This window comes from Rhodnius prolixus, unplaced genomic scaffold (genome assembly GCF_049639745.1).
Source record: "Rhodnius prolixus isolate KJV_2025 unplaced genomic scaffold, Rpr scaffold_11, whole genome shotgun sequence".
In the NCBI taxonomy this organism is placed as follows: domain Eukaryota; kingdom Metazoa; phylum Arthropoda; class Insecta; order Hemiptera; family Reduviidae; genus Rhodnius; species Rhodnius prolixus.
This window is the reverse complement of record NW_027411625.1, coordinates 13,966,528-13,993,862: the sequence shown is the minus strand read 5'-3', so window position 1 is coordinate 13,993,862 and position 27,335 is coordinate 13,966,528. Positions and strand designations below refer to the sequence as shown.

Genomic DNA, 27,335 nt, shown 5'->3' with positions numbered 1-27,335 from the left:
ACACTACGACAACGGTTCTGCTCTGAACTTTCCTGTTTTGCTAGATCGCAGAGCACGAAAATAAAGCAAACGTTTAAGGCAGGCCTCACAGCTGTCTGAGAATATTCTCGGTATCAATTCTCAGACTTCTGAGTTCAGAACCATCACTTTATTTTCATATCAACTTATTTGTTGCAGGGCCAACTTTAACTTTTATTTTACTTCTATGTTGGAAAAGTAGCGGAGTGGAACATAGAAGTCTGGGCGACCCGGGCAGGAATTACGACTTGTTCCTCGATTGTACCTGCAACGCCTCTTGCAAAAACAATAATCTGTTATGTTTTATATTATAATAGTCTTCATTAGGGAAGGATTAGCTGAGTGATTAGCGAATACTGAATTCCAACGCGGAGTCCTCGGGTTGGAATACAGCTGCTAGCCCTTAGATTTTCTCTTCCTGGGAGCTTTTTACAGCTCTCTGTTCGGTGATGGACAGTGTTGCCTGTTACGAAAGAACACTGTCCAAAGGCCGGCAGTGCATGAAAAAAGTTCCGGGCAGCAATAAGCTCAGATGTTGACGCGCCTTAAATATAATATAAAAATATTGTCTTTATTCTTAAGCCATAATTAAGTCATTTGTAAGTAAGTACCTTTGCTTCAGTAAGTAACACGTAAACATATGTTTTTACACCTCTCAAGTCAAAAATTGTGTTGATGTTTCCGTGATTTTCTAGATAAACTAGATCAGGAATTCCTATACAAATTTTTGGGGTTAATCTTCTTTTCGGTCTGAATGTTTTATTTTTTGTTTTTCTTTGTTTGTTTGCTTTTTTCCCCCAAAAATTTCGGACATTCAGGGCTAAATATATGCATGAAATCCATTAATAATTAGGTTATTAATAAAATTTTAAAACATTTTCTATAACTTTGAGGGTGTTGTCAGCAAAAAATAAAAAAAAAAAAAATAATAATAAAATAATACCAATTACTTATTTACAATAAACTTTATTTAATACTTTGCCTAAAAACCTTTGGAGTTTTCATTAATATACATAAACGGCCCAATACGCATATGCGATGATGGCTACCGTTAAATATTCAAGAACATCGAAACAATTGGAATCAAACAATTTGTAAGATTCTTAGAAATTGATTATTTTGCTCACGTTTCATCTTTTATTTTACATTTTTATTTTCTATAATAATGTAATTAAAATTTTGAACTCAATGGGAGTCTTGGAATGAACGGAAGTCAGGTTTTCTATTTCCGATTGAAATTTGCTGTGCAATCGAAGGTCCCCACGATCTTACCAAGCTTTCACGATTTTGGCTGCTTTACTTTAATGAGTAAAAAATAAGACACCTGTTTATTTTTCAAAATTATAATTCACTTTGTGCCAGAAAATTAACTCTGTAACTTTAGAGGCAAATAATTTAATATAACATGCTTTCACTACTACTTTCGTAGTGAAATGTTTAGCCTGAAAAAATGAGCCAAGGATAAGCGACCCTCCGAGGAGTGGGGTTTGGGCTATTCAGCAGTATCTGCAGAAGAACATTTCCTGAGGACTACATAGAGATACTTTAGGCAGCATTAAGCATATACAATTGTGCTGAATAGAGTTCAGATACAGCTCGCCAATCGGGAACAAAGTCGAATTGCACCACTCTTTCACAGCGCCGCAATTAAACGAAAGAATAATAAAGGCATAATCTGTTTTTGCTCAAGTATTTATTGACAATAAATAAGTAAGTTACTGAAGCCAATTTTATTTATTAGCTACTCCGAAAACTAATGTGGAAAAAACTGTTTTCATTGAAAGGACTCCATTTTTTCTGTTTTTTCCAGAATATCCAAAAACTTGAAGGGGTTCTTTTGTAGTATTTGGAGAAAGGAATCACGGAGTAAATCTATAAGAATTTCTTAGAGTTCTACGGCGGTAGTTTTAGTGTACTTTAGACTGCACCTATTCAGAGTTTTTAATAATATTTCATGGCCCTCTCGGCAGTTTCTGTGGCCCCTTATTTTTCACAAGTGTCCTGTGGCTTATATTATTCTGTAGCTATAGTTAGTTGGGGATCCTTAAACGAACTTACTAGAAACGATTCAACTGCTTGTTCGCATTAGTCGTTTAGAAGAAGAATCCTAGGCTTTCAAAGTGATCGACAATAACAGGTCTAAGCCTTGAAATAAGACTCTCCAGACAATAGATAATTGGATATCCATAACTTAGGGCGAGTAAAATTACTGCATGTAAATAGCAGCATGGCTCTCAGGACCTGGGCCTAAATAAAAAAAACCCAGTCACCTTCAAAAGTACTTGAGGGGTCTTTAAAAATAACAAAATAACTAGACAGAAGATGTAGGAATATAAATATAAAAGTGTAGAAAAAAAAAATTATTTATAAATTGGCACACAATTTCTTCTTTTGGTTGCATTTTATCAAAACTCAAATTTCCTAGCTCAGTTCAGGAATATACGCCTAGGCAATTCAGCTCTGCTCGGTCTTTGACTTAAGATTTTATAATTATATTATTAGCTAAAGCGATCATTTTAGAAGAGACTAGATATATGAAAAACTAAAAGGGCACAGAATCCGGAAATCTATTCTAGAGAGCAACATTTTAGCATAAGTAAGCATAAAAGATAAACAAGGACAATCTTACAATAGAGAGCTATATTTTAGCACAGACAATTTTAATACGTGCCTAGCAAGAGTATATTACTTACAGAGAGAACAGTTCAGCACCACGCAGAGATAGGAGATGCAATCACATAGAGCAATACATTATAGATCGCTGAAATTCAGTCCTTGCTGAACCTTAACCAGGAAACCACAGAAGAAGAAGTAGAGATAGACTTATGTTTAGCCACTTGTGATGCTCAAATTTTACATAATAACGAATTTTTGTAAGTAAAAAATCTTACTATTTATTTACTAAATGCCAAAAAATTGCAGAAGTAATTTAAAGGCTTATACACTGCAATTTCAAACCTGCAACTTTACTCTTTCTAGGTGTTGCAATATTTTCGGAACGTATTTGTTTACAAATACCTTTTACTTGATTTTACAGCTCACCACAGAAAGAGCTTACAACTATTAAATAAAAGTTAATTGAGATATTCCATTTATTAAATAAAGATATGAGATCAGAGATAACCACATCGACTATGATTTAATGCAGCAAGGTAAAGCAAGTCATTTAGCTACAATTTTTAGTACAGCTTGAAATTCTCGTAGTTGAGCTAGTTCCAAGAGATGTGGAATCCTCAGTCAAAGACTTGGTCTCAAGTAGTACAATCTAGTCATAAAAAATAGGCGGAAGACCGTAGTAGTTCAGAGGTCTGCTCACAACCAGTTCAGGCTGAAATTGGTAGACGTGAGCAGCCGCAGTGAGTCTCATTCAGTCGCCATCTTCTTGCAAGATGGCCGACACTTGCTGAAAGTACTGCGTCCCATACTGGTATCTCCTTCCATCAGAGGTTCTGCAACAGAATACACACCATAAAATTTGCAAATAAATAAAAAATCTGATTTTATACACACTTCTTTCTCTTATCTCAAGGTTCTAACTCACAAATTCTCTTCAAGCAACAATATTAAAACTGTCCGGAAAGACAATTGAGTAAAAGTTGATCGTCGAAAAGAGTACTGTAAAACACCCTACTATTACAATTTTTTTTATTTTTTAGGATAAAATTCAAAATTTTTAGTAAATTGAAGGGCATTCCTCGTTTATAAAATAATTTTTCGCAACGTCGTAGATCAAATAGGTTTCGAAAAAAATGTTGCCTAAAATAGAAAAAAGAAAGAAAGAAATTGCTGATCTCCTTTTTACCTTTTTTTGTAACTAAGTATTCAATTTTTTCCAACTATCGATGTCTGAACCGATTTTCATGAATGACGAGCCATTGCATTCAGAATTGATTAGATGTGTCACGACTCTGCGAATACTATAGAAGGGGGGGAATTCGCTCCACGAAATGTTAGGACCCCTCTAAAATTATTATTATTAATTTCTCCTTTTCCTCTTGAGAAGAAGCACTGTGATCGCAGTTATATTTTCTTTAACTCTCTTTAGGGAAATTACTATAATTGAGTTTAACTTCTCTCGTCCCTTTTAAGAGGAAGAACTTGAGCCGACTAGGTACCCAATTAAAGGTTCGGGAAGTATCTGTGTACTTGAGTAAAGAGAACCAGAGTAATTCGTCACACTTTTATGTCCCAGTAATCCTTATTTGAACCTCTGCTTCCCGCGTATGACTACTTTTTATTGGCTAGAAAAAATTGTGTATAGTAAAGTATGAGCTTCCGCCCCCGTCCACGACACCTAATTAGTTGGACGTTAAGCCCCGCCTGGAAAAATAGACGATTACTTTACTTTACTTTATACTTACTATTTAATATGGACCATTAAAGGGTAAGAGAAGTACAAATCTTGTGAGCCTAAGACTTTTTCACCATAAAACATCTTCTAGTTAATGATGTAGAAGAGGGAGCTCTGTTTCTATAAAAACTGCTCAGGTTTGGTTCAAACAATTTAAAGAGGGTAGGGGAGTTTGGAACATAAGTTTGACCAAAGCGTGATCAATCCTTAGAGTCAGCACTTCCTATAGCAGGGTCGACAATCTAAGTCAGCAGAGCACATTATACCTTGTGAACTCAGCAGAAGAGATGTTTAACACTGAGCAAGTAAGTTACATGGCAATAGCAACTCTCCAGCGAGATTTACCTTTATCAGTGGGCGAGCCCAATGTTAGACTGGACAGAGAGGATGAGAGGTTCATATTAGAAGACACGCTCAGCATGGATGGATATTGCGCGATATCCTGCTCACCTTCCTCCATCGGCATGCACATCTCTACCATCGCCTCCAGACAGTTGACGAAGTGTTCAGCACTCTCCGCCGTACAGTTACACTGTAACAGATTAATACAACCCAAGCACCCAAATGCAATTAAAACTTGCTGTTATATTATTATGCCAAATAATACCAAATAATACGTAATACTTGACAAAATCTTTATTTAAAAGACGAAACAAATACACAATACAAATTGCATACAGTACTCAAACAATACAAAAAACCTTTTCTCGCGTTTATAACCTTCCTATCTCTATTATCCCCGCCATAACACTTGCTAATTGATTCCATGTATTACATGAGATCGTAGATCTGCACACTAAACGGACTAACAATATATCAGAGGCTTGCTTGAAGGACCATTAATTTTATAGTTTCATTTAATATTAATTGAATTCAATACCTACACTGATCTGATACCTGTACTTTGTACTGATGGGGCAGCATAGAAGCATATATACATTGCTCCTTATTACAGATGTTAGGCATGAGAGGCAAGGTTGTATACCTCGTTAGTGTAGTTTCAGTTCTGAATATTGTATTTGGGAACAGTTTACGGTAAGATTGCATTTCCTCTTGTTCTATATATTTTATAAGTGCACAATAATTTTAAGCTTTTAATATGTTAAATTAAAATTAAAACTAATATTTTAGAATTTTAGGGAAGGGATTGGCTAAGTGGTTAGTGAACTGGATTCCAGGCCTCTGGTTCGAATCCAGCTGATGTCTCATAATTTTTTTTTAGGGGCTTCTTACAGCTATATTGCAGTGATGTACAGTAAACTTAATTAGGAGTTCGGAATAAAATAAAAAAACACTTTTGTAGCATTGAAAAGATGTATGTTTTACAATAAACACTAAACGTTGGTATGAACTAAAACACAATAAATGTATGCTGTTCAAAGACCAACTTCAGTGTACAATATACGTAAAAATTCAAGTACCACACACTATTGCATTGTTTTAAAAAACAGAAATAATTCGTTATTGTTAATAATCACGTCGTTCCCAAAAATTTTCGAACACTCAGTTTTTTGAGCCTGTTCAATGTATTCTATAGTAAACCTCATTCTTCTCGTAACTGATATTGATAAGTTTTGTTGTACTTTCGATGCAAATATTTTCACATTTTGAAAATTGAATAGGGCTTCTTTGGTGGCAAGATAGTAGATACCCTTTGTAGTAGATGTATACATTACACAGGCATGGGACACAGTAGAGAATGGTTATAGTTCCCTAAATATCAACTATAAATGTTTCACTGATCTTACCTTAGTGAAGGGTCCAGCAAAACGCCACAACCCGCCAAATCCGCAAGATTGGAGGAAATGCAGTTGCTGTAGGCTAGTATCCTCACAGGCGATCATGTTTTGTATGATGGCCTGAACGGAGCTGAGCAAGATTTGGTCGTGGCAGGTTGAGAGCAAACTTGTCAACTTGGCGTCCAGTAACGAGTGACTACAAGTATAAGGAAGAACATTTATTGCGTTTTTTTTTGGTTTTTTAGTTCTATTATTACAAAAACAGAACCATCCATTTTAGAATTTCAGAACATCTACATACATGACGGGAAATACTTTGGCGAACACTACAGATGCCTCAGCCAGATATTGGTAGAGAATCCGTGTCTCCGCTTCATCTGTCGTGTACTTTACCAGAGTCGCCACCACTGTCAACACCAGAGCCTGGATTGTCGGATCGGTCAACACTTCTGGGTCCAAAAGTACGTTGTTTTCATTCGAGACGGATACCCTCGTACTGCGATTCTGAGGAGAACGAAGAATCTCATGCTAGATGAAATTGGCCATAATATTTTTATGGTACTGGGTCATTAAACAGAAATCCTTGTAATATTCTTGAAAAAACAGATTTTCACAATTCAATTACAAAATAGTTTGTAAATAACCTACCAGTTGTAAAACTTTCTTTATAGTAAAGCTCCAAACATACTCTTTTCACCTGCTCGCATTTTTAAAATTGTTTAACAGTTGAAAACGGATCTTGGCGCAGAAGAACGGACTTTACAGAATGCTGACTGGACTATAAAGAGTGGCAATACTCTGTACCAAGTGCATTTTCCACGCGTATTTTACATTCTCTAAATGTATTGAAAAAACGAAACAAGCCCAAATATCTAAGTAGAAACGTGGATATATATATTTTAAGAACAAATATTTTTTTATATATATTTTAAGAACAAATATTTTTTTAAAACTGGAGACTTGCCTAACCTTTTGAGAGTCATTCGAATCGCTGCTGTTAGGCGACGGCACGGATGATGACCGCTTAGTGCGAAATAGTTGTCTTGAGGTTTGCAACACTGGCATCTGCGAGCCGAGGTCCAATGAGTGCCAACCCTTGTTACTAGTAGATGCTGAGGCACTTGAATCACAGGCAGCACCGTTAGATCCACCTTGCAGCTGACTAGTCGCCTGTTACAAACAAAAATACAAAATCCAGATAAGTACTCCTTAACAAAAACTTACAGTTTTAAAAGTTAAGTATAAGGGTTGATTAAACGCCAAAAGGTACACAAATCAGCAGTTCCCAACATTTCATTAATACTTCATTGATATAATTTAAGTAATTTTACTGCATTAACTTTTCCTTCACATTTTTTAGAATTTATTAGATGTCACAGACCCTTATGCTGGCCATTTTCGTCTACAAAATATTTACTCAAGTAGCACACCATTTAACTTAGATTGACTGTAATATCTATTTATCTATAATAATCAAACTATTAATCACAGGTGAAAAAGAAAACGTTATAAAAAATATAAAAAAAATAAGAGGCTAAAAAATTCATAAACTTTTTTTACATCAATGATTTTATGCATTTATTTTTATTTTTAAATAAAAATCATTGGTTTAAGTTCATTCTTCGATTAAAGTAATTGTTATTTTATGTTGTAGTCAAACGTTTGTAATAATAAGTAATAAATAATCTGGCTTTATCGCAAATAATATAGTTTTCTTCAATTACATTCTCAATCTAGGTGTTCTTCCCACAATGTTATATATATGTAATATAAAATAAAGAAAATAAAGATATGCATATTTTTAGGACAGCTAATTATTCCAGTATTTTACCATAAGTAAAATTAGGGGGACTAAATTAAATTACAATTGAGAAATGAGTAAATATTGTTGAATAATCTACTTGTTATTAAATGTATGTTATTTGTGCTCACGAATATTTCGGTAAGACGAATTTAAGACTGAAATATTGTTTTGAATCCTCCGTGATTGAAATTTAAAAAGTGGCCGACTCTAACTTTGTTTTTTTCTACTTTAACATGCATGTATATGTGACTACTCAGAATAATTCATCACTCATTTTATCATAATTATAATAAAAAAATATTAAGAATGAACTGGCCAGCATAAGGGTCTGTGACATCTAATAAATTCTAAAAAATGTGAAGGAAAAGTTAATGCAGTAAAATTACTTAAATTATATCAATGAAGTATTAATGAAATGTTGGGAACTGCTGATTTGTGTACCTTTTGGCGTTTAATCAACCCTTATACTTAACTTTTAAAACTGTAAGTTTTTGTTAAGGAGATTTTTGTACCTTTTGGATAGATTTTCCTTTTTGTCTATTTGCAAAGTTACGTCTGCTTTACAGATTTTTTAAAATTTGGAATAAGCTATTCTATCATTATAACCTGATAAGGTGTTAAATCGGAACCGTAACTACCACTGGAGAGATCTTTTTAAAGAATGATTATAGTTGCGGTCCCCAAACCATCCTCAATAACCATTTTTTTGAGAAAGCGTTTTGAATAAAATAGGAAGGTATTTGTACGTAAATAGCAAAATTAAACTGCGATTTCAGTACTTCCTTTTAAGAGGAGCAAGAAAAATAAACTGCGATTACAGTACTTCTCCCTAAAAGGCAAAGATTTTGAATCGAACGACAATTCATTGATGTAAATCGGTTCACTCATTGATAATTTTAACGATTGCAGTACTTCCTCTTAGTAGGTGTAAGAGCATGATGGCACTTCACAGCCACGTAGAGGAGCTTTAACCACTTATTTGAGCTAAATTTTATCAAAATCGGACTAAGCTTTGTAGAAATATTGGTAATAATAGTTTTAGAAAGGGCCTTATTTGGGTGGGGCGAACTCCCCTCCTTATGAGGCATAGCGTCGAGACTTTTAAAGTACAAATCTGTACAAAATTTCGATTCGAATGACACTTCATTCATGAAAATCGGTTCACGTGTCGATAATTTGAAACGATTGCTATACTTCCCCTTAACAAGTGTAAGAGCAGATCGTCGCTTTATTGTTAGGTAGGGAAGCCCTAACCCTATCATCCTACCAAATTTTATCAAAATCGGGCCAAGATTTACAGAGTAATTAGTAATAATAATTTTGGAGGGGGCCTTACATAAAGGGGGCTAACTCCTCTCCCATTCGATGTACAGGGCCGAGACCCCCAAAAGGCACATCTACATAAAATTCCGAATCGAATGACACCTCATTCATGAAAATCGGTTCACGCGTTTAGGCGCTACGTTGTTTACAAAAAAGGTAACAAGAACAAGAAGAAGAAGAAGAACAAGAACATTTTTTGAAAAAGCCGTTTTTGCTCATTTTCGGCAACTTTTTTCTCGAAACCTATTAGATCTGGGTGGTTGCAAAAAAATTACAGTTATAAAGGAGGATTTGCCCTATATTATAAAGAAAATTTGGGAATTTTATCTTTTATAGAAAAATAGAAAAAAATTGTCAAAGTTGGGTGTTTTTCAACGTTACACTTTTTCGTGCAGTTTTTGATGGTCAACCCTTATACAACTGTCCTACCGGACAGTTTTAATTAAAATTCTGATTTCAAAGCATGCGACCGGTTCTGACTGGTTCCGGATTTTTATCCATCGTAGGAGATAGAGTGACAGTTTTGATTCCTTATTAATATTTGTCAGAAACGTTGGAAGTGGAAATAAAAATTATCTACAAAAAACTGATTCTCACCCCTAATGTTGAAAGAAAATCCGAAACCAGTCAGAGAGTTCCAGAATAGCCATGCTATGATTGGTAAAACCCTTGATATTTTCTAGCTTTGCGAATCCAATCACTATTCCAATTTTTTCAAATTTTATTTCCCCTCAAATAATTTAGATGGGATATATTTACCAAAGCAATATATTTAGCAACATCAATAAACTGCTTAAAATTCAGCAGGAGAGCGTGATTATTTTTTCTAAATATCCAGTAGCCGGGATGAATTTTAAATTTTACATCTGTAAATTATATCCGAATATCGGACTTATTTGTGCCGGGGTCAGAGAACATGTTAGTTAATTTAGCAGAGAGAAATGTCATTATTATCTTGAAAGAAAAAAATAAAATGTCTATAATGTAAACAAAGATTGTTTTTACTGAAGACTTTTGTAAATAATAAATTTCTGAAAAAATGTACGAAATATCGTACTTGTAATTATCGAATAACTTTATTTTAATCAAAAGACAAATACTTTACACACATTAGGACAACCTATGATCACTCGAAAGGGTTCTAATGATTTCTGGCGAGATGCAAGATCGCCCCCCCCACAACAAAAACAAATCTTATCCAAACATTATCGATATGAACAGTTGGGAAAGATATTACCATTCTTTAAATCCAGTGATTGCACTAATAATTTTGGTGTCATTTTACGATTATTTATGTTATGGCGCTACAGAACTAGTAGTATCGCCTATTTTTCAGGCGGGGCTTAACGTTCAACTACCAATTAGGAGTCGAGGATGGAGGCGACTAGCAAACATACTTTACTGTAAATTTCTTTTATTAACCATTAAATAAAATCCAAGGCCTAAGACCGGGAATTGATATTAGCTTTGCAGGTCTCTCTTTGCAGGCCGCTCGGCTACCGTGGCAACCTAACAGAACTAATACACGTATATATATATATATATATATCGCTGTTCTAATTAATTTCAGTCAGTCCACCTCAGATATTTATGCTGTAAAATACTTATAAGCCAGTAATTATGTATAAGTTGTCAAGTAATTGATGTAAAACAACTATTGTGCAGCACTGGATTTCTTTGCTTATTTAAGGAGTTTTAGATAGTTGTTCTTAAGGGTTCTTTTTTTTTACACTGTTCGGCTTACCTGCTTGGCAATGCGATTTTGGCTGGAAAATGACTGATCCAATAAATCCCACGATTTCTGGCGGTGACAGTGGCCACTCGAGAACGATAACTCGTGTCTGCCATGCTCACTGACATTCGGTATTAACTAAAACAAATGAAATCTCCTGAAGACAAAACACTCACGATTTTCTCTTACAGCACGTTAACTATTATTATTATTGTTATTGCTGTACTAATTAATTATTATTAATTATTTATATTCAAATGTTCATATACCTGAGGTAGAAGATGTCCGAAAGCGGCTTCAGCTCTTGAAACCACATGTTTAATATGGCACCGGCTACGAACCTCTTCAGAAACAGCAACCAAAGCTAAATAAAATACAAGATATCTTTACCTAGGCTATTAAAACTATACAGAATTAAATTACCAGCAACTATGATTCGGTTGTGCGTTTATCAAAACCTACAACTCAAACCTGAACCCATTTGTTAACCAAAAATTCACTAATTACTCGTATCTATACACTTAGCTTTGATAATTGAGTCCCAGGTAGGTTTTTATCTTCTGGTACACAGAAAGATTTCAAAGCTAATGTTTTTCTACAGTTTGAGTTTAAAAAATGCGTTTTTTTCAGTATGCTTCTAATCAAACTAGATAAAATTATAAGCGACATCTACTATAGCCATTAATACAATTGAAAATACTTTCAATAATTAAACAAATTGTGATCCTATGTTTGTTGACGCAGTACTTACAACATATTTGCCGTCAACAGCTTCCAAGAAATCCCGAAAATTACAAAAAATCTTAAAATATTCGAAAAATGTATTTTCATCATACATGAAAATGCTAATTTTCATAAATGCTAAAACATACTATTTACTGTGCTCAAACCATACCATGGTAAGGAATGGCACGTCCAGGGTCTGCATATATGAATGGATCTTTATAATATATAATCTATTGTATAGTACAATTATTATTAAATTGTACTCGTATAAACCGAAATCAAATCACGTCTAACCTAACCAAATCTAAAAAATAGACCGCCATATTTGGCGACTGGTTTCGGTTTTTCACCAGACGTGAGCATTAAACTGCTTCGTGCAAGTACCAGCAAAACCGGACCTAACGAAAAACTATTAGTGCATTCATTAGGTAAACAGCACTTGAACAAACTAATTAGAAAATTAGAACAAACTCAATGACTTTTCTTGCACTCCAAAAAGCGTAGAATAAAATTAGCTTACCTGCTAGATAAGCTACACTTTCTGGCGTAACCTCAAATTTATCTCGTTTACTCGGCTTGGCGATGATTCCCAACAGTGAAGTCAATACTCTTGCTGTTCGCGACACAGTGGTTGGCGTCGGATGTCGGAATCCTTTCAGCAGATGTCCAACCAGAGCAAAGTGGAAATTCGCTATAGACAGACAAAGGAAGTCCTATTAAGGCAGGAGCGGTGCTTTCAGCTTCTTCAATTGTCTCACCTAATGGTACGGATAGCATTCACTATCTTTTCCTGTTTAGATGTTCTAACTCGCTCTCAAAACTTAACAGAACCTTTAAACTTGCCTTTGAAACTTAAACCAACTGCATGATCCAACTGTTTAAAATGCCATTCCAATGGTTCTCTGGTGGCCATCATCACGGATTCCAAAGGCTGTGGGCAAAAACAACAAATAATTATTCTATGAATAATTCTATAAATAATTATTATTATGAAGTTTCCACTGAAGAGGGAAAGTGTAGAACATAGAACGAAGTGCGCTAAATCTTTGTGGATTCTGTTGAACCTTGCTGAAGCACCCTGCGGATGCTTTTTTTGGAAAAACTGATGATTTTGTAGGTTACTGGTCCCAAATTTCTGAAAATACATCTTAACGCTAGTCCAACTGAGCAGCAAATCATTTCGGAATTCTGATTGATTTATTCTGACTTCCAATCACTGATTGAATTACTGTACGACAACCTGCCTCCGAACACACACACCACTCTCTGCTAATCGTGTGTCAAGTATGCCAACTAACCTTTTCGTCGAAGATACCCTGCGAGTCGAGTGTATGCAAATTCTGTTCGAGAAGTGCCAATCCTGAAGCGTACAGGGACAGCTGATCCAACTGCAGCACCGATACTCCAACCCAGAAAAGAAACTTATGTATCGGAGACTCCTACCAACAGAAGCATTAAAGAATATATTTTCTTCTACATACCTACTCAAACGATTTTTTTTTTTTACACATATTACAAGAAAGTAAGAAATGTTATTTCTCAGAATGTGTTTGATATAATGAAGAAGGAGGTGGAGGCACTGACTGTTTCTACGAGCTGCGCAGGTTCTAAACATTTGGAGATGATATATGAACGTGAAAAGTAAGAATTCAAACCTGCGATTTGACCTTGTCTTGTAGTAGGAGAAAGTGATGTGCGACATCCATAATTCAGTATTATCGGTTTACTCACCGGTCGAAGCAGGGGCTGCAGCCTTGTTAGACACATCACCAACGCTTCCAGAAGTACAAGATCATTGAAGCTCTCTAGTGCCTTCACCAGTATGCGCAACAACTGCTTGATGTCCTGATCTGTCACACTTTTTGCTGGCAACAAAAATAAGACTGAACATTCTACGCTAAAAAAACTTATCCTTCAACTAATGCAAGTAAGACCTAAATGAACGATATTTTTTACTTTTTTCTTTCTATAGTAGAAATGCATACTTTTTTTAGTTTTGAGTTTTGGACAATAGTCTTTCTATGTATGTTTAGATGCTACCAGGCAAAACAGATGGTTGATTTCTTTACGTTGTGGTTTGTACAAGAGATAAAAAAAAAAAAAAAAAAAAAAAAAACTTGTTCAACAAACGCTGTTTGATAACAAATATTAAAAAGAGCAATAATAACAAAAACAAACATTTATGTACAAATAAATGTCTATTTATTTAGATATATGAATCATAATATATAATATGTACCTACCACCATCTACATATGTATTTTGATTGTAATTCTTAAGTTTTCAGGGCTCAGGTATGTATGCAAAGAATATTCAATCTGTTCTTCTGGACGAAGTGACTTCTGCATTAGTAGTTACAATCCTTAGTACAGTTATTTTTTTTATACCCTCTCTCTCTTTAAGTAATTGATACAACTGAGAAAAACTTCACTGAGAGTCTTTTTCTTTTCTAATCAACATCCTTTTCATTTTTATTTTTAAACTTTCACTTGAACAAAATTCATCTTTTGGGCATTAATTAATTTTTGCTTGTTCATAGCTTAACAAAACTGCCTAATTCTTCAAAGGATAAAGAACTATTATTTAGTAACTATGAGTGCTTTACACAATAGAGATTGTAATACTTACAGATGCAGCCGAAAACAATTAACGCTCTTGGCTGCAGCGCAGGATTGTGGCAAAATGCAAAACTCTTAGCTAGCGAGGTCCACGTTTGCAGCCAATCACAGTCAGGAATGCCCCTCATGCAAGCCTGGAACAAAATTAAGGGCCAAGTCGCACTTCGAACAGAGATCATTTAAGGTCTTACGTACGTTTCTAATTTAGAAATTAGAAAACGCTGTTCTTCTTACCTCCATGATTTCTAGAAGTGCATCCGTAATGACTTCAAGTGAGGTCAATGAGATTTTTTCTCGACCGGGCAGCATACCAGAGAAGTATCGCTCCGATTGCAGTCTAAAAATGAAAATAAGAGATCTAGAGATAATAACTGAAAAGAGGTGTATTCTGCTTCTTTTTCAACAGTCTTAAGAACAGATCGCTAAGTGGACAACCTCTTTCGGCAATAGGTTTGAACCAATCAGTCCAGATTTTTGCGAAGGTTGGTCTATGACTTAGAATTTACCTTCCTTCGTTAGGGTGTCTATAACTGGAGCGAAACGCAGTTACGGCTGCAGACTTGACCTTGCTGATGCCAAACAGAAGATAGAACTTCTGCAAAGAAAACTCGTCCAAGCTTAGCCGCAACACTCTCTGAGCTTCCTCTGCAAGCAGATGGAAAATTCATAAAGCAGGAAACTCGAAGGGTTTACAAAAACTCTAGTAGTACATATGTCAGATGTTTAAAAACACCATATTATACCATACTAAAACTAAGTCTACATTTTTTCCTTAGTGATGAATCATACTTAGAACTGGATACCAATCGTCCTAATAAGTAGCTAAAATGGACTGCTACTACTTCCAGTTTGCTTGATTATCTTAACAAAATAGCTAAGCTAAGAATTGGCCGAGTTGAATGAAGAAACTCGAGTATTTTTTTAAGACAGTTATTAGTATACAAGTGCAGAAAGTGAGTGTGGAATATTGCGACACGAGCCGAAATGAATACGGCAAAAACAAACGTGTCCAAAATTAATGAATTATTGGGGAAAGAAGCCGTTACTGCACCGACTACTCAGATCTGATTCAAAACACTATACAGAAGATGACATGTGCGTATAAAATAAGTGCTTGGTCAAGGGTTTAGACTGATCCATAGATTCAGCAGTTCTGAACCAGCTACACGTGAGCTCTTGCACGTGCACCAGAAGACTGTATGGTACTTTAGGCATTCCCCACTTAAACATATATAACTTCTTCTAAACAATTCATAAAGAAATGGTAAGATGTGCCGAGAAGTTAATTTTTGCCCGAAACCACTGGGTCAGGGGCTAATAATTAGATCTCGCGTAAGCTGGCGTTCGGCTGTCAAATAGTCAATTAAAAAAAAAAAGGACTACCTTTGGACTCAACATCCGACAATCTTGTGGAACTATATTCGAAAAACCAGCTTTTGTCTATCCGAAACATTTTGTTCCAGCATAGCGCTCAAGCCACTTCCCATCAGATTTAAAGATGACACAATTGAAAAACTTGATAGCATTAAACTTTTTTTACATGTAAAATGAACACTGACAATGTAAAATCAATACTAACCTGAGAAGGTCGGTTTGGTGCACGTGCAGAGAGAATGTATGATATTGATGACTAGACCATGCATAGAGGCGCGCATACTTGTTGATCCGGAGCACACAAGGAAAGTGACTACATGGAAGAGAAAGGGCAGGTGTCTGGCCACGTCCAGACAGTTGTTGAAGGACAACATCAGCAGATATCTAGCAAGGATGGCAATATCGTCCCAAAGCACGTGGTTCTCCAGCAGTGCAGTTGGTGATGTACAAGTCTTGTCCAGCACCTGTAAGGCGTACAAAGGTAGTGACCATGCATAATGCATGGACAGAAATCGGATATAACCTAGACATACAACTTACCCTACATAGTCGTCCAATAATTTTTTTGGAAACAAGCTGGACATTGGCTGAAGCTAGGGCTACCGCCGTGTCGGCTAGAACCTCCACCACCGGGTTCGTCAAGCCGCCATCGCTGGAGCGGTTGATGAAGCTGTCAAGTACCATGTCGATCAGCTCAGGAACCTGCAGACAAATACGGAGATTTAGACTGGTTAAGATTTTTCGCGGATTAGATGTGAGTAAGTGGACTAGTTTTAATTTATCGCGTCCCTATGCTGAGTGTCAGGCTTTTAGTCAAGTGGAGATAGCTAAGATAGCTAGCAGAAAAAGGTTAGGATCTAAATTGGCTATGATGATGGTACTGCCTGCAAAAAAAACTACTCTGATTGGCATCAACACATAGAATGCCAATGAAGTTTGACTTATAAGTGGATTTCCAGCGCTGTGGGCTACTTTCTACAGCGCTGGAAATCCACTTATAAGTCAAACTACATTGGTAGGCCTTTCTGAGACGTATGAAAATGGCTAGTCCATCCGCCATTATTAGAGTGCGATTAAAATGATTCTGCAACCCATAATGACCTGTGAAAATAAATAGATTACCTGACCAATGGAACCCCATATTTTAGCCTGAATCGATGGGTACATCTCCACTTCTTGGACAGTAAGCGAGATCAGCTTCTCCAGGATCTGACCCACCTTCTGCTGGCGCTTGGTCTCGTCCGACTGTTTACAAAATCTGGAAGAAACAATCCGGTACACCCCTAAACATGAATACAGGTAAAAGAGTAACGACAATCTTCACAACTAGATCCTGAAACTTACTTTACTAGATTGGCTAGCCAAGGTGTCATGTATTCCAAGCATAGATGCTTCAACTCAATGTTGGACACTCGAAACCCTTGGATACACTCCTCAAGAAACTCCAAAGTAAGGTGAGGTTCGTTAGTGGCCAGTTTCTCGCTAACCGACTTGATGAAGATTGTATTGTTTGATGGAATGCAAAGCCCTACATAAAAAAAAAATCATACGATTCTCTCTTAAGCAGTTTAGGTAATTCAATTTATACAAAAAATTAGTTTACTTAAATATTATTTCACTAACTTAAATATAGTACTAGTTCGCTAGTTTTAACAAAATCGCTGAAAACTAAATATTTTCAGTGAAATGGTAGTACCGACCAGTGCAGTTTCCACGATTTGGAATTTTGATAACATTTTTAAATTTCATTAATATTGAATTGATGAAACATTATGAAATACTAGTTGTATAATCGAGTAATAAGTATAACAAGTTTAAGAAAATCGTGAAAGCAGTTTATGAAAAAATCTTAATAGACTTAAAAATCGGTTTAGTAAAGTAGCCCTTCAGCAGCAGGCTGGCTGCTTTAGCCTAAAAGGTTATTGTTGTGTCTAACGGCGGCACCTAAACCAGATTTAAAATTTGGACTTACTGAGATGTTTAGTTCTTGTGTAATTCTGCGCAAACACTCCACCAATACCTAAATAAAAATGTACACAATTACCATCTTAAGGGTATCTTTCCGTTGTACTTGGCGCCCTACTTTTTAAAATTCACCTTCAAGGCTATTAAAAAATAAAAAAAGAAGCGATTTTTCAATGTTTGTTCAGCATCACGTTTTCAGAAGCCAATTTAAAATCTTGTTACGCCACACGCAGTCTTTTTTTTATTTATTTATTTAATTCTACCGATTACAATAAATAACCAGGAATTTATTATTCATTGTACTTCTTCTGGTGTAGGTGAAATCACAACTAAGTCGACCACAAGGGCAAGAAGTTTGTTGAAATTAACATTATTTAACCTCATACTCTCAGCATTAAGTCTGTCATCTAATTCAATTGGTAAAGAAAGAAAAACAGCGGGCGACTTCTTAATCTTACTAGAGAAACATTTAAAGGCATGTGATCGTAATATCTATTTTAAGGGATTTAATTAAAGGAATCAACTCTGGTGAAATTTCACAAAGATCAATAAAAGTTTCCATAACTATTGTATACGGGATAGACAGACTCGGAACAGTTTACAGGTTGCTTAAGTTAGCTCTTCACTTAATTTATATAGTTGATAGATTGTACACTGTACTGAATAGAGACATACTAAAGGGTGGTTTAAAATGTAAACTTACCTGAGGTCTCCAGCAGCTGTCCTTCGATCTTCAGATCGAAGGTGGCAGTTAAGGCGCAAAGCTGGTTGTAGGCGGCAGTGCGCAAACTAGGGTCTGAAGAGCCAAGATTCAGCAGCGCCATGTTCAGCAGTGTGCCTGGTACGTCCTTCGGCCGGATCTTCTGGTGGACTGTTACAGAATCCTACAAGCAGACAACAACAGTGAAAGCTAACATTATCATTCCATTTTAGTTGCTATAGTAAATTCATTTTTCGAAAATATACAGACTCTTACCGGCTGTGATAGTTCCCACCTATTCCTGATATGTATGATGGCTTGAACGATACTGTCACAGTCGTTGTGTATGAAGGACAGCGGGCCAGATTCATTAGCGATTGTCAGTGTGAACTGATTGTCGTCCACCAGACAGACTTCGTCGATCTCAGAAGCATAGTAAACATCATTTAGAAGCACTGAGTGCGACAACACTTTGGTCTTCTCGGCTGAGGTGATCTGTATAGCTGTTGGACCAACCTGCAGTTTACAAAGTTGAATATTACAAAACTAAACCCAGCATTTTACTCATTCAGCACATTATACATGCCATTAGGCTCGGGCATACCTTGATGGCTACTTTAGTGTCCTTGTTGGACAATTTGAGCGCATTGTTGAACACCTTAAGATCCTCGTCCAGCGACAGCGTAGCGCCGGGCAACTTTTGCTGATCCGGATCGATGTAGTCGTTGATCTTGTTGGGCGTCTCAATAAATATCAGTTTGCGGATACCCTACAAAAAAAAAAAAAAAATACAGACTTTCAGTTTTAATGGAAATCTACGTTTTTAGATCTCTTGATACCGAATGTTTTAGATGTGGCCACATGAGCCCAACAATAAGTTTTTTTTTTCCAAAAAAAAGTTTACTGACTACTTTGCTGTCTTTGATATTTCAATTTCATCAATCGGTTATTTAATAAAACTTCCCAACTGTCGATTGTAAATTTAATTATATATTTTATTAATATTGTTTTAGACAACTTACAACATTGCAACCCAAACATAGAGTAGAATAAGCAAAATAAATTTACAACTTGGATTCTTTCTAAACTATCATAAATCAATAGAATAATTTATAAAATACCTTAATCATCATTTTAAGCAAAAATAAATAGATAAACAATAAAACAGGCTACTTGCCTACTACTTCTTTATAAAGAAGTTAAAATTAGTGAGTGGGTGTGTGTGTGTGTGAGAGAGAGAGGACTATTTTAATTACAAATTCCATAACAGTAAGAGTACTAACTTAAGAGCTTACATTCGGTGATAACAATAACAATAATAAGAAAAATAAACTTCACAGTGAGTTTATGTCGAGAACAAGCATAGTAGACCTTACTATAAAATATATAAAAATTTCAAGGGTTGAGCAATTTAAATACTTGGGCTCTGTTTCAGTAAATGCTTCGAATAAAAATGATGTAAAAAAAAATTTAAGCCAATCAAGAGCAATCGGCACCTGAAACCCGTATTATGAGCGGCCATATTCTAAGCAGTATCAAAAAAGACAATATATAGTAGATTAATACAAAGCATACTACTATATACCGCTGAGACTTGGACCTTGAATAAGTGACGAATATCAAGGCTTGAAAGAGTTAGAAACGGAGAAATAAAAAAGAAAATAAATTTTTCAAAAAGTACTTTCTCTGATTTTCGTAAAAAAGCTCTTTAAAGACAACTTTAAAGATTTCTCAGCGTAACTTTGGATAGTAAGATTATCTTTTTAGCACATATTGTGGAGTTCCTCTACAAGCTGAATAGGGTGTTTTTCCTTCTTAGGAAACTAAAGCCTGGAAGTATGGTTCCCAAGATATGGAATACTTTTCTGGGGTTCTCGCAACGAGGCAACTACAGAAAAAAATTGTATAAGATTCAGAGAGCCTGCTGCAGCCCAGGGTTTCAAGATCTGTAGACTGTGCCAGTTTTATTTTATTATTTATTTTTTTTGCTAACAGCTTAGGAGTGTCCATTACCATATACCAGACTAATAAAGACCACCCACAGCTTCAGTTCTTATATATTAATTAAAAGAGACGATTCAGCAATAATAAACATTTTAAAAAAGGCCTCAAACAAAATTCGACTATTTCTATATATGATGTAAAAGAATTTTTATATTTTTTTAAAAATTTATTTACACATATTTACTGTAATGAATATGTATCTCTGTTTTTATTCGTCGTAGTCCCCTATGTTTTTTTTTTTTAAATCCTGATCGGTTTCGGATTTTTATGCATCACCAGAAATTGTTAAATCAGTTGGTGTGAGAATATGATTTGAACTATACTCCTTCATCTACACTTGCTGACTGTAAGAGGGAGGTTACAAAGTTTATATGTGAATTTTTATTCTTACTAAGATGTTCATAGTCTTCTATTTCTTCATGTATGTAACAGCGTCATTGTGTTGTGATGCTATCCGGTTGGTGATGGTTTCTGATGAGGTAGTTGGCGTGATTTGTCTGTTTTGTTGCTTGTGTATGAGCGGAAGTGTTCTTTTTATGTGGATCGATTTTTCTCCCGCTCTGGGCATTATATGTACTTGGTTAGTCCTAAGTCGGTTTTGAACCCTAAGTAAAAGTGTAAGTGTAAGTAAAATAGCGAATATGTTGGGTGTTACTGTTTTCGTCTTGGTCTTGGTAGTGGACCTAACCACGCATCCAATATTAAATATTTGCTTTTATCGACGTTGTCTATGCATTATCTGATGTTTTTGACAATAAAAAATTGTTATTGTTTCTTTTACCTTGATAGAGGCGAGAATGCGATCGTGGTACTTGGTATACTCGCGCACCCAACTGTTGCAGTTGTAGATGTAGGCTGCGTGGATATTGGTATACGCCATATCCGGTAGCACGTGAAACCATTTCTGCAGAAAATCAGTTCTGCAAGGAAAAACAATGTAACTCCCAAATTCTTTCACATCAAGAAAATTAAATTCAACAAAACTTATTACCCTTGATTAATTATTTTACTTGTTTATTTATTATTTATACACACTAGCGGGACACCCATTTACAGGTGTTATCGAATTGGTAATGGTACATTTACGATTAAATGAATACAGTAATAAGTATTTCATTAATACATAATTTATTTTCACATATTTTCTCTAAAATTTCATGATTATTATGTACAATAATATGTCATTTTTAATTAGAAAACAGTACTAGACTAATTATATTAACGAACAAAATTTGTATACACACAATTAAAACGGTCTGATAGAGCAGTTGTAAGAGGACTGATGTCAAAAACTGCTAACTGAAATATAAAAGGATCATTACGACAGTTCGTAATTAGTTTGTCTGCCGTAGACATAATAAATATTCCAATGCGGGCTGAAAATATCAAACTCATTTGCAACATTTGGCAAAAGGGCAAAAATATGACACTATGTGAAAAGCTGGCTCTTACCTAAATCGATTATCTGAACATGTGTGCGTGAAATCTACTACAATTTCAAAAGGTGCATGGCAGAATGGCTTCAGTGTCAGGATCACATGATAAATGAGCAAGTCACCGTTTGTCTCGCCGATCCTTTCAAACAGATAATCAGACAAAATCCATCACGAAAATTTCGAAAAAGAGCACTAGTGCTGTAAAGCACACATACTTGTATCGTCTGGCGATGTAATAGAAGACAGGATGTCCAGCTTTGGAGGTGCCCGCCTGGTAAAAGATGTTCAGCGACTTTATGCTCTTGAACTCCTCCTTCTCATGCATGTTGTGCTTCACCATGATCTCCTCGAAGTTGTTGCCCGACATCTCGATGGAGCCCCATCTTGGGTACGATGAGAACAGCAAGCTGTAACAGCAGATTTGAATTTCGTAGCTCATTTCAAAAACATCAAAGCATCTGGAAAAAGATGCGATAGATTGTGAATAGGTTGGCTAGTTTGAGAATCACTACCTAAGAATTTGTGGCTCCACCAGAGAATATTTTCTCTATCATACCTGTTTTATTCAGTCTCCTGAGAAATGCTTGAAGGCATTAGGCCTCACAAGCCAGAACTCTCAGCTATTCAAGGACCGCGTTACTCTGGGCGTGGTACTGTTTTTAATTATTCCGAGAAAACTAAGCTGGCTAGTCCCATGGGTAAGGCGGCCCACGGTAACCCGATTACCAATAATTGAACTTATTCACCTGGTGAATAAGTGAATAATGACCCAAGCTTCCATAAACCATTTCAGCGACTTACAGTGAACCCAATGCAACGTTTAGTTTGAAAGTTATAAAATGTAAGAATACTACTCCTAGAGAATAGGAAGGCGGGTCTCAAGATATATATATATATATATATATGAAACGGTGATCGCCCCATCAGGTCAGGCTAACTCTACCGCCTTGTGCTAGTGGTAAAAAAAATGTATTAAAAAGATCTTACACTTTTAAAATGAAGGCAACCGTTTATTAACTTCGTCTAATTAACTTCACCTTTATTTACAATATATTTGTTTTGTTTGTAAGGTTCAGATCATTTATGTTTTTTAAACGTTTATAAATTTTAAAGCTTTTACTTATATGTTTTATTTATTTACTTCGTAATTAATAATATTTCTTTTAGGGGATATTCACCAATTAGAAAAGCCAATTGAGAGATGGACTAGGACTTAGCCTTAATTCATGCACTGTCAGTTATACGTGTTTGCATTAAGAATATTTAATAAAGCTCGGTTTCAAGTCAGAAGCTCGAAATTGGCGTAGAAATGTCGTAGGTGATAAAACAGACAAGCGCACTGCTTCTAAAAGATCTTGAAAAGCTGAACAAATCATTTGCATACACTTCATTCAAAGAGTAACCTTACTCGTTAAAACCCAAACTACTCACTGTGAGTCAATGGGTTTGTGCTCGGGTGGGCCCAGATATGCTAGAAGTGTAGCCATCTTGTCAAATGGTCTACGGCCGACTGCCTTATGGTCTCGACTGCTGGACAAATAGTCGCCGATACGCTCCTGATGGTTCCAGAGCAGTCGGTGCAGTGCCAGCACGTTGGAATCGCTGATGAACGACATGGAATGTGAAGTTTGATCTTCAGTCTCACAGTCAGAGGCAATCTGTATGAAAAATCTGTAAAGCAAATAATAGTGTAAAATCAGTTTATTCTTTACTAGACATCCACAATTTAGCAGTAACTTTCTTAAGGAGTAGGAACATTACCTCCTGGCGATCTCGAAGTTAGACCTGAGGAAATCATTGAAGTGGATCATATGTTGTTCCTTACTGAATTCCACATGATTGGCTATGTTTTGCAGAATCTTGGACATAAGCATCAAGCCCCGCTTCACGGACTGCGGAACCGTCTTATTCACGATGCCCATTTCCTGCGGCGAGACTGAAAGAAGATACCACTAAGGTGACACTTCAGCATTCAAACAACACTTCAGCTAGGTAAGCTTACTGTTATGTCGGGACTACCGTTCCTAGAATTATCATACGTTGTGTTGACTTGAGCACTTAAGAGGCATGCTTAGGGTAGTAATTCCCTTCAATTTTACGTAGGTGGTAAATCAGTACATTGTACTAACGTTAGGATTCAAAGACCAGGCTCAGTTCTCCTTAATATTATATATTGTAAACAAGAGTGAAGTGGAAGGGGCATGAGACACGCCCGGCCGCAAGCAAATTACCTGGAATGAAAGCACTCCGCTGCCAGCATCGGCTTTAGAATATTCTGGATATTAAAATTTAAATTTATCTTTAGAATTACCTATTATCTATTTTATTTAAATCTTGCTTGATTTATTGTCTTGCTTTTTAAATTGCAAGCAAATGAATTATATAAGTAAGAAGTGGATTACTTTACGAACTCAGCACTTTCTAACCCTAATACAATTGAGGATTTTATTCTATTTGAACTATTAAAAACTTCTCCTATTATCTAAATTAAAAGGAAATTCGGGTAGGGGATTAAATTATTATATCCTTAGGAACACTTTTCTTCTTGATATTTGTTAATAATCTCAAAAATGCCCTAAATAGTGTTTCTTACTTTTTGCTGATGATTTAAAAATTTACAAAACAATTAGTGTTCAGAAGATTTTAAAGTTCTTTAACGTGCTTTAAATAATATTGTTTCTAGAAGTCACTGTAATAAACTCTACACACATCCACGTGCCAAATAATTACCTACCATAAGCATTATTGCATTGTTTACTTATTGTATTGACTTATTGTTCATTTATTGTATCTTAGTTAGAATTTTTTGGCTTTGGTATAAATTTCTATTATGATTTGGATTTTAAATATCATGCAGATTAAATTACAAATAAGGTATACAAAATGTTAAGTTTTCTAACTAGGAACTATAAGCAATTTAAAAACTGTCTATGTGACACCAGTTCCTCCTTCACTTAGAACTGTTCTCCAGTGAAGGGTCATTGAGTTGAGGGTCATTAAGTTCATATCGCTCGATAGGAAAGCTCAATACATTTCTTAAAAAAAAAAAAATTAAAAAAAATTAAGTTTTACTGGAGCTCATACGTTCCTTTCAGTAAGCTCAGATTTAAACTTAATTCTTTTCCGTGCAATAGAGGAGAATTTATTGAGATCTTACAATATTGTAAATTGATTTGTATTTTGGTTTATTTAATTACTTTAGTTTAATGTAATTACTTTATTTACTGATTTATTAATAGACAAGTTAGCATTTCAGAAGTCTGCTGCACTTACCAATCGCTGGATTTATAAACCGGAGAAATATGACAGTGCCAACGGCGCCAATGTTGATCTGCGGCACTTGTGGAAATCGTTTGCTCAGCACTTGGTATAAACAGTGACACATACTGCGTAACTGTGGCGGAAATCTGTAAAAAAATAGCAGTCCTTGTTAAACCGAGACAAAGAACAAATGAAAGAAGCCTCAAATTACAGATTACGTTTTGCTAAAACTTTTCAAGATACTTCTTACGGTGCAACCCTAATTAATTATGCCCTGTTTGTAGAATATTAGGTCAAGTTTAAAACTTCTGGCCTACTATGTTTATGATAAGTAAGTAACATACGGTACTCAATTGATCTACAACAAATCTGTACTGAATGCGGTCTATTCGCCATACGAGATGATTAGGTGAGCTCTTTTTATTGCATTAAGTTCACAAACGGAGAAATTGAACTTGATTTGAGCTATCCGTTTGCAAAAACCCTTTACATACAATAATAAACAGACTTTATTAGCTCGTTTTACAAGCTTTTATTAAACACAACTCGCAATTAAAACTATTCAGAAATAATTTCTAAAATTCAAAGTAAAGTAATGCCTAATTTTTCAGGAAGACTCTACGTCCAACTACCAATTAGGTATCGTGGACGGAGGCAACTAGCAAACATACTTTACTATAAAGTTCCCATATTAAACATTAAATAAAACCCAAGGCCTAGACCGGGAATCGAACCCATTACCACAATACATATTAGCTTTGCAGGTCTCGCCTCTAACCGCTCGGCTACCGTAGTGCCTTATTTCTAAAATAAAATGCACCCTGATTAGCAACCCAGCAGAGTCAATAAAAATATGTTCCATTTAATCTTTAACCAGTCCCCAGCCATGGTAGGACCCATTTATCAATTCTGTAAGAATTATGCATTTGACCACACATGTCTACCAACCTGTCCACTGAAGAGACGATTGACTCAAAGACTTTCTGGGTCAATTGGATCAGATTTTGTCGATTTTTCTCAATGTCCTCAGAAGCATCCAGTCTGAAAATTTTTTAGAGCAGAATATTAGATGTTAATATTTATGAAGGTGATTAAAAACCATGAAGCCAAACACAGAGGAAGATATTCTTTATCTCCGAGCTTAATAAAGCAACCTGGTAAAAAAGTTCGGTTTATAAACTATAATCAAGTCCCACCTGGCAGGATCCACCTCTAAAGAAGGTGATGTGCCTTCGATCAGTGGCCGGATGTGGGGTTCTAGCAGGTTCTGCAGGTACATTCCGCCATAGATCTTGAAACAGAAAGCCATGATTTTGGAGCCCAAGGAGTTGCCTCTGAAAAGTGTCTGCATACAGTCTGACACTTCAACCTCGCGGTAGAACATATTCCAGAGAAGTGGCGACAACAAGTGTTTGGCATCGAACAACGTTACGAACACTCGAGCTAGTTCGTCCTGCAATTATAGATACCAAGAATTTATAACATGTACATCAAATATTAATTAGAGTGGACAAACTAAGCTTTTCCAGAAACTGTCCCAGTCAAATTCTAGTACAAATAGCGCTTACTACAAAACTGCCTGTGTTGAAATTCACGGATAGCTGGCCATCTCCAGACAGTGAGAAAGGTAAGAAATAGGATAGTGGTGCATATTTACACCAAAAGCCTTCACCTAAATGCATATTGCCATCTTCTCGATGGAGAAATGAATTTATTAAGAAAATTTTGGAATAGTCATTCAATGTTAGGTAAAACGGTAACAAAACTACTATATAGAATTTTAATAATATTGGACATCCTCAGACTGCAATTTTTTAAATCATTTTCTAACATGCAATTTTTACTGTGATTTCGCAATCATAACAGTTATTTCGCTTCACAACTATATTACTATATTAAAATGAATAACGATGGAAGCCCTGTCAATCTAAAACCCTTCATAATATCAATGTGCATGAAAATAATTTAAAAAAAAAAAAAAAACAAAAGCAATGGCTCTTTATCCAAAAAAACTATATGGGGATAAAAATAAATTGTTCAAAAGTTTCACTTTTTTGCTCAAGCGATTTTCTTTAGAGCCGGAATTTTAGCAACACTTTTAATTCTCACGATTATACAGTATATAATGTAATTCGCTTTGGCACGAAATCCACCCTATCCTGTCCTAAAATTAATTAAACAAACATATACACAAACACTCATAGACTATTTACTAAAAAAACACTTTTTGGGATTCCAGGGACCTCAAATAAAAAATTTGACACGATTCACTATTTCCTGTTAC

The 27,335-nt window shown here is 35.5% G+C and overlaps 2 protein-coding genes and 1 long non-coding RNA gene across 17 annotated transcripts in view; 2 read left to right on the top strand and 1 right to left on the bottom strand.

Moving 5' to 3' along the window:
- The window catches only part of LOC141459334 (gamma-tubulin complex component 2-like), a 30,090-nt gene extending 29,108 nt beyond the window's left edge, over nt 1–982 (top strand). For all 12 annotated transcript variants that reach the window (XM_074138310.1, XM_074138303.1, XM_074138311.1 and 9 more), the window contains one exon: nt 178–982. In XM_074138310.1, coding sequence (XP_073994411.1) covers nt 178–332 — 155 coding nt within the window. In that variant the 3' untranslated portion in view covers nt 333–982. The remainder of the gene's footprint in view (nt 1–177) is intronic.
- The window catches only part of Nf1 (neurofibromin 1), a 52,190-nt gene continuing 25,819 nt past the window's right edge, over nt 965–27,335 (bottom strand). For all 4 annotated transcript variants that reach the window (XM_074138293.1, XM_074138295.1, XM_074138294.1 and 1 more), the window contains 29 exons: nt 26,248–26,504; nt 26,000–26,092; nt 25,064–25,197; nt 23,552–23,726; nt 23,222–23,461; nt 22,006–22,197; nt 21,807–21,929; nt 21,136–21,274; nt 18,955–19,119; nt 18,627–18,866; nt 18,354–18,534; nt 17,030–17,213; nt 16,808–16,943; nt 16,226–16,387; nt 15,891–16,149; nt 14,818–14,956; nt 14,546–14,648; nt 14,322–14,445; nt 13,425–13,558; nt 12,992–13,132; nt 12,537–12,624; nt 12,214–12,384; nt 11,237–11,331; nt 10,980–11,105; nt 7,078–7,278; nt 6,410–6,612; nt 6,118–6,304; nt 4,715–4,901; nt 965–3,467 (listed from right to left, as the gene is read on the bottom strand). In XM_074138293.1, coding sequence (XP_073994394.1) covers nt 3,382–3,467; nt 4,715–4,901; nt 6,118–6,304; nt 6,410–6,612; nt 7,078–7,278; nt 10,980–11,105; nt 11,237–11,331; nt 12,214–12,384; nt 12,537–12,624; nt 12,992–13,132; nt 13,425–13,558; nt 14,322–14,445; nt 14,546–14,648; nt 14,818–14,956; nt 15,891–16,149; nt 16,226–16,387; nt 16,808–16,943; nt 17,030–17,213; nt 18,354–18,534; nt 18,627–18,866; nt 18,955–19,119; nt 21,136–21,274; nt 21,807–21,929; nt 22,006–22,197; nt 23,222–23,461; nt 23,552–23,726; nt 25,064–25,197; nt 26,000–26,092; nt 26,248–26,504 — 4,665 coding nt within the window. In that variant the 3' untranslated portion in view covers nt 965–3,381. The remainder of the gene's footprint in view (nt 3,468–4,714; nt 4,902–6,117; nt 6,305–6,409; nt 6,613–7,077; nt 7,279–10,979; nt 11,106–11,236; nt 11,332–12,213; nt 12,385–12,536; nt 12,625–12,991; nt 13,133–13,424; nt 13,559–14,321; nt 14,446–14,545; nt 14,649–14,817; nt 14,957–15,890; nt 16,150–16,225; nt 16,388–16,807; nt 16,944–17,029; nt 17,214–18,353; nt 18,535–18,626; nt 18,867–18,954; nt 19,120–21,135; nt 21,275–21,806; nt 21,930–22,005; nt 22,198–23,221; nt 23,462–23,551; nt 23,727–25,063; nt 25,198–25,999; nt 26,093–26,247; nt 26,505–27,335) is intronic.
- On the top strand, nt 23,650–27,069 carry LOC141459337 (uncharacterized). Its single transcript, XR_012461444.1, has 2 exons — nt 23,650–23,782; nt 23,894–27,069. It is a non-coding gene; the product is annotated as an uncharacterized lncRNA (long non-coding RNA).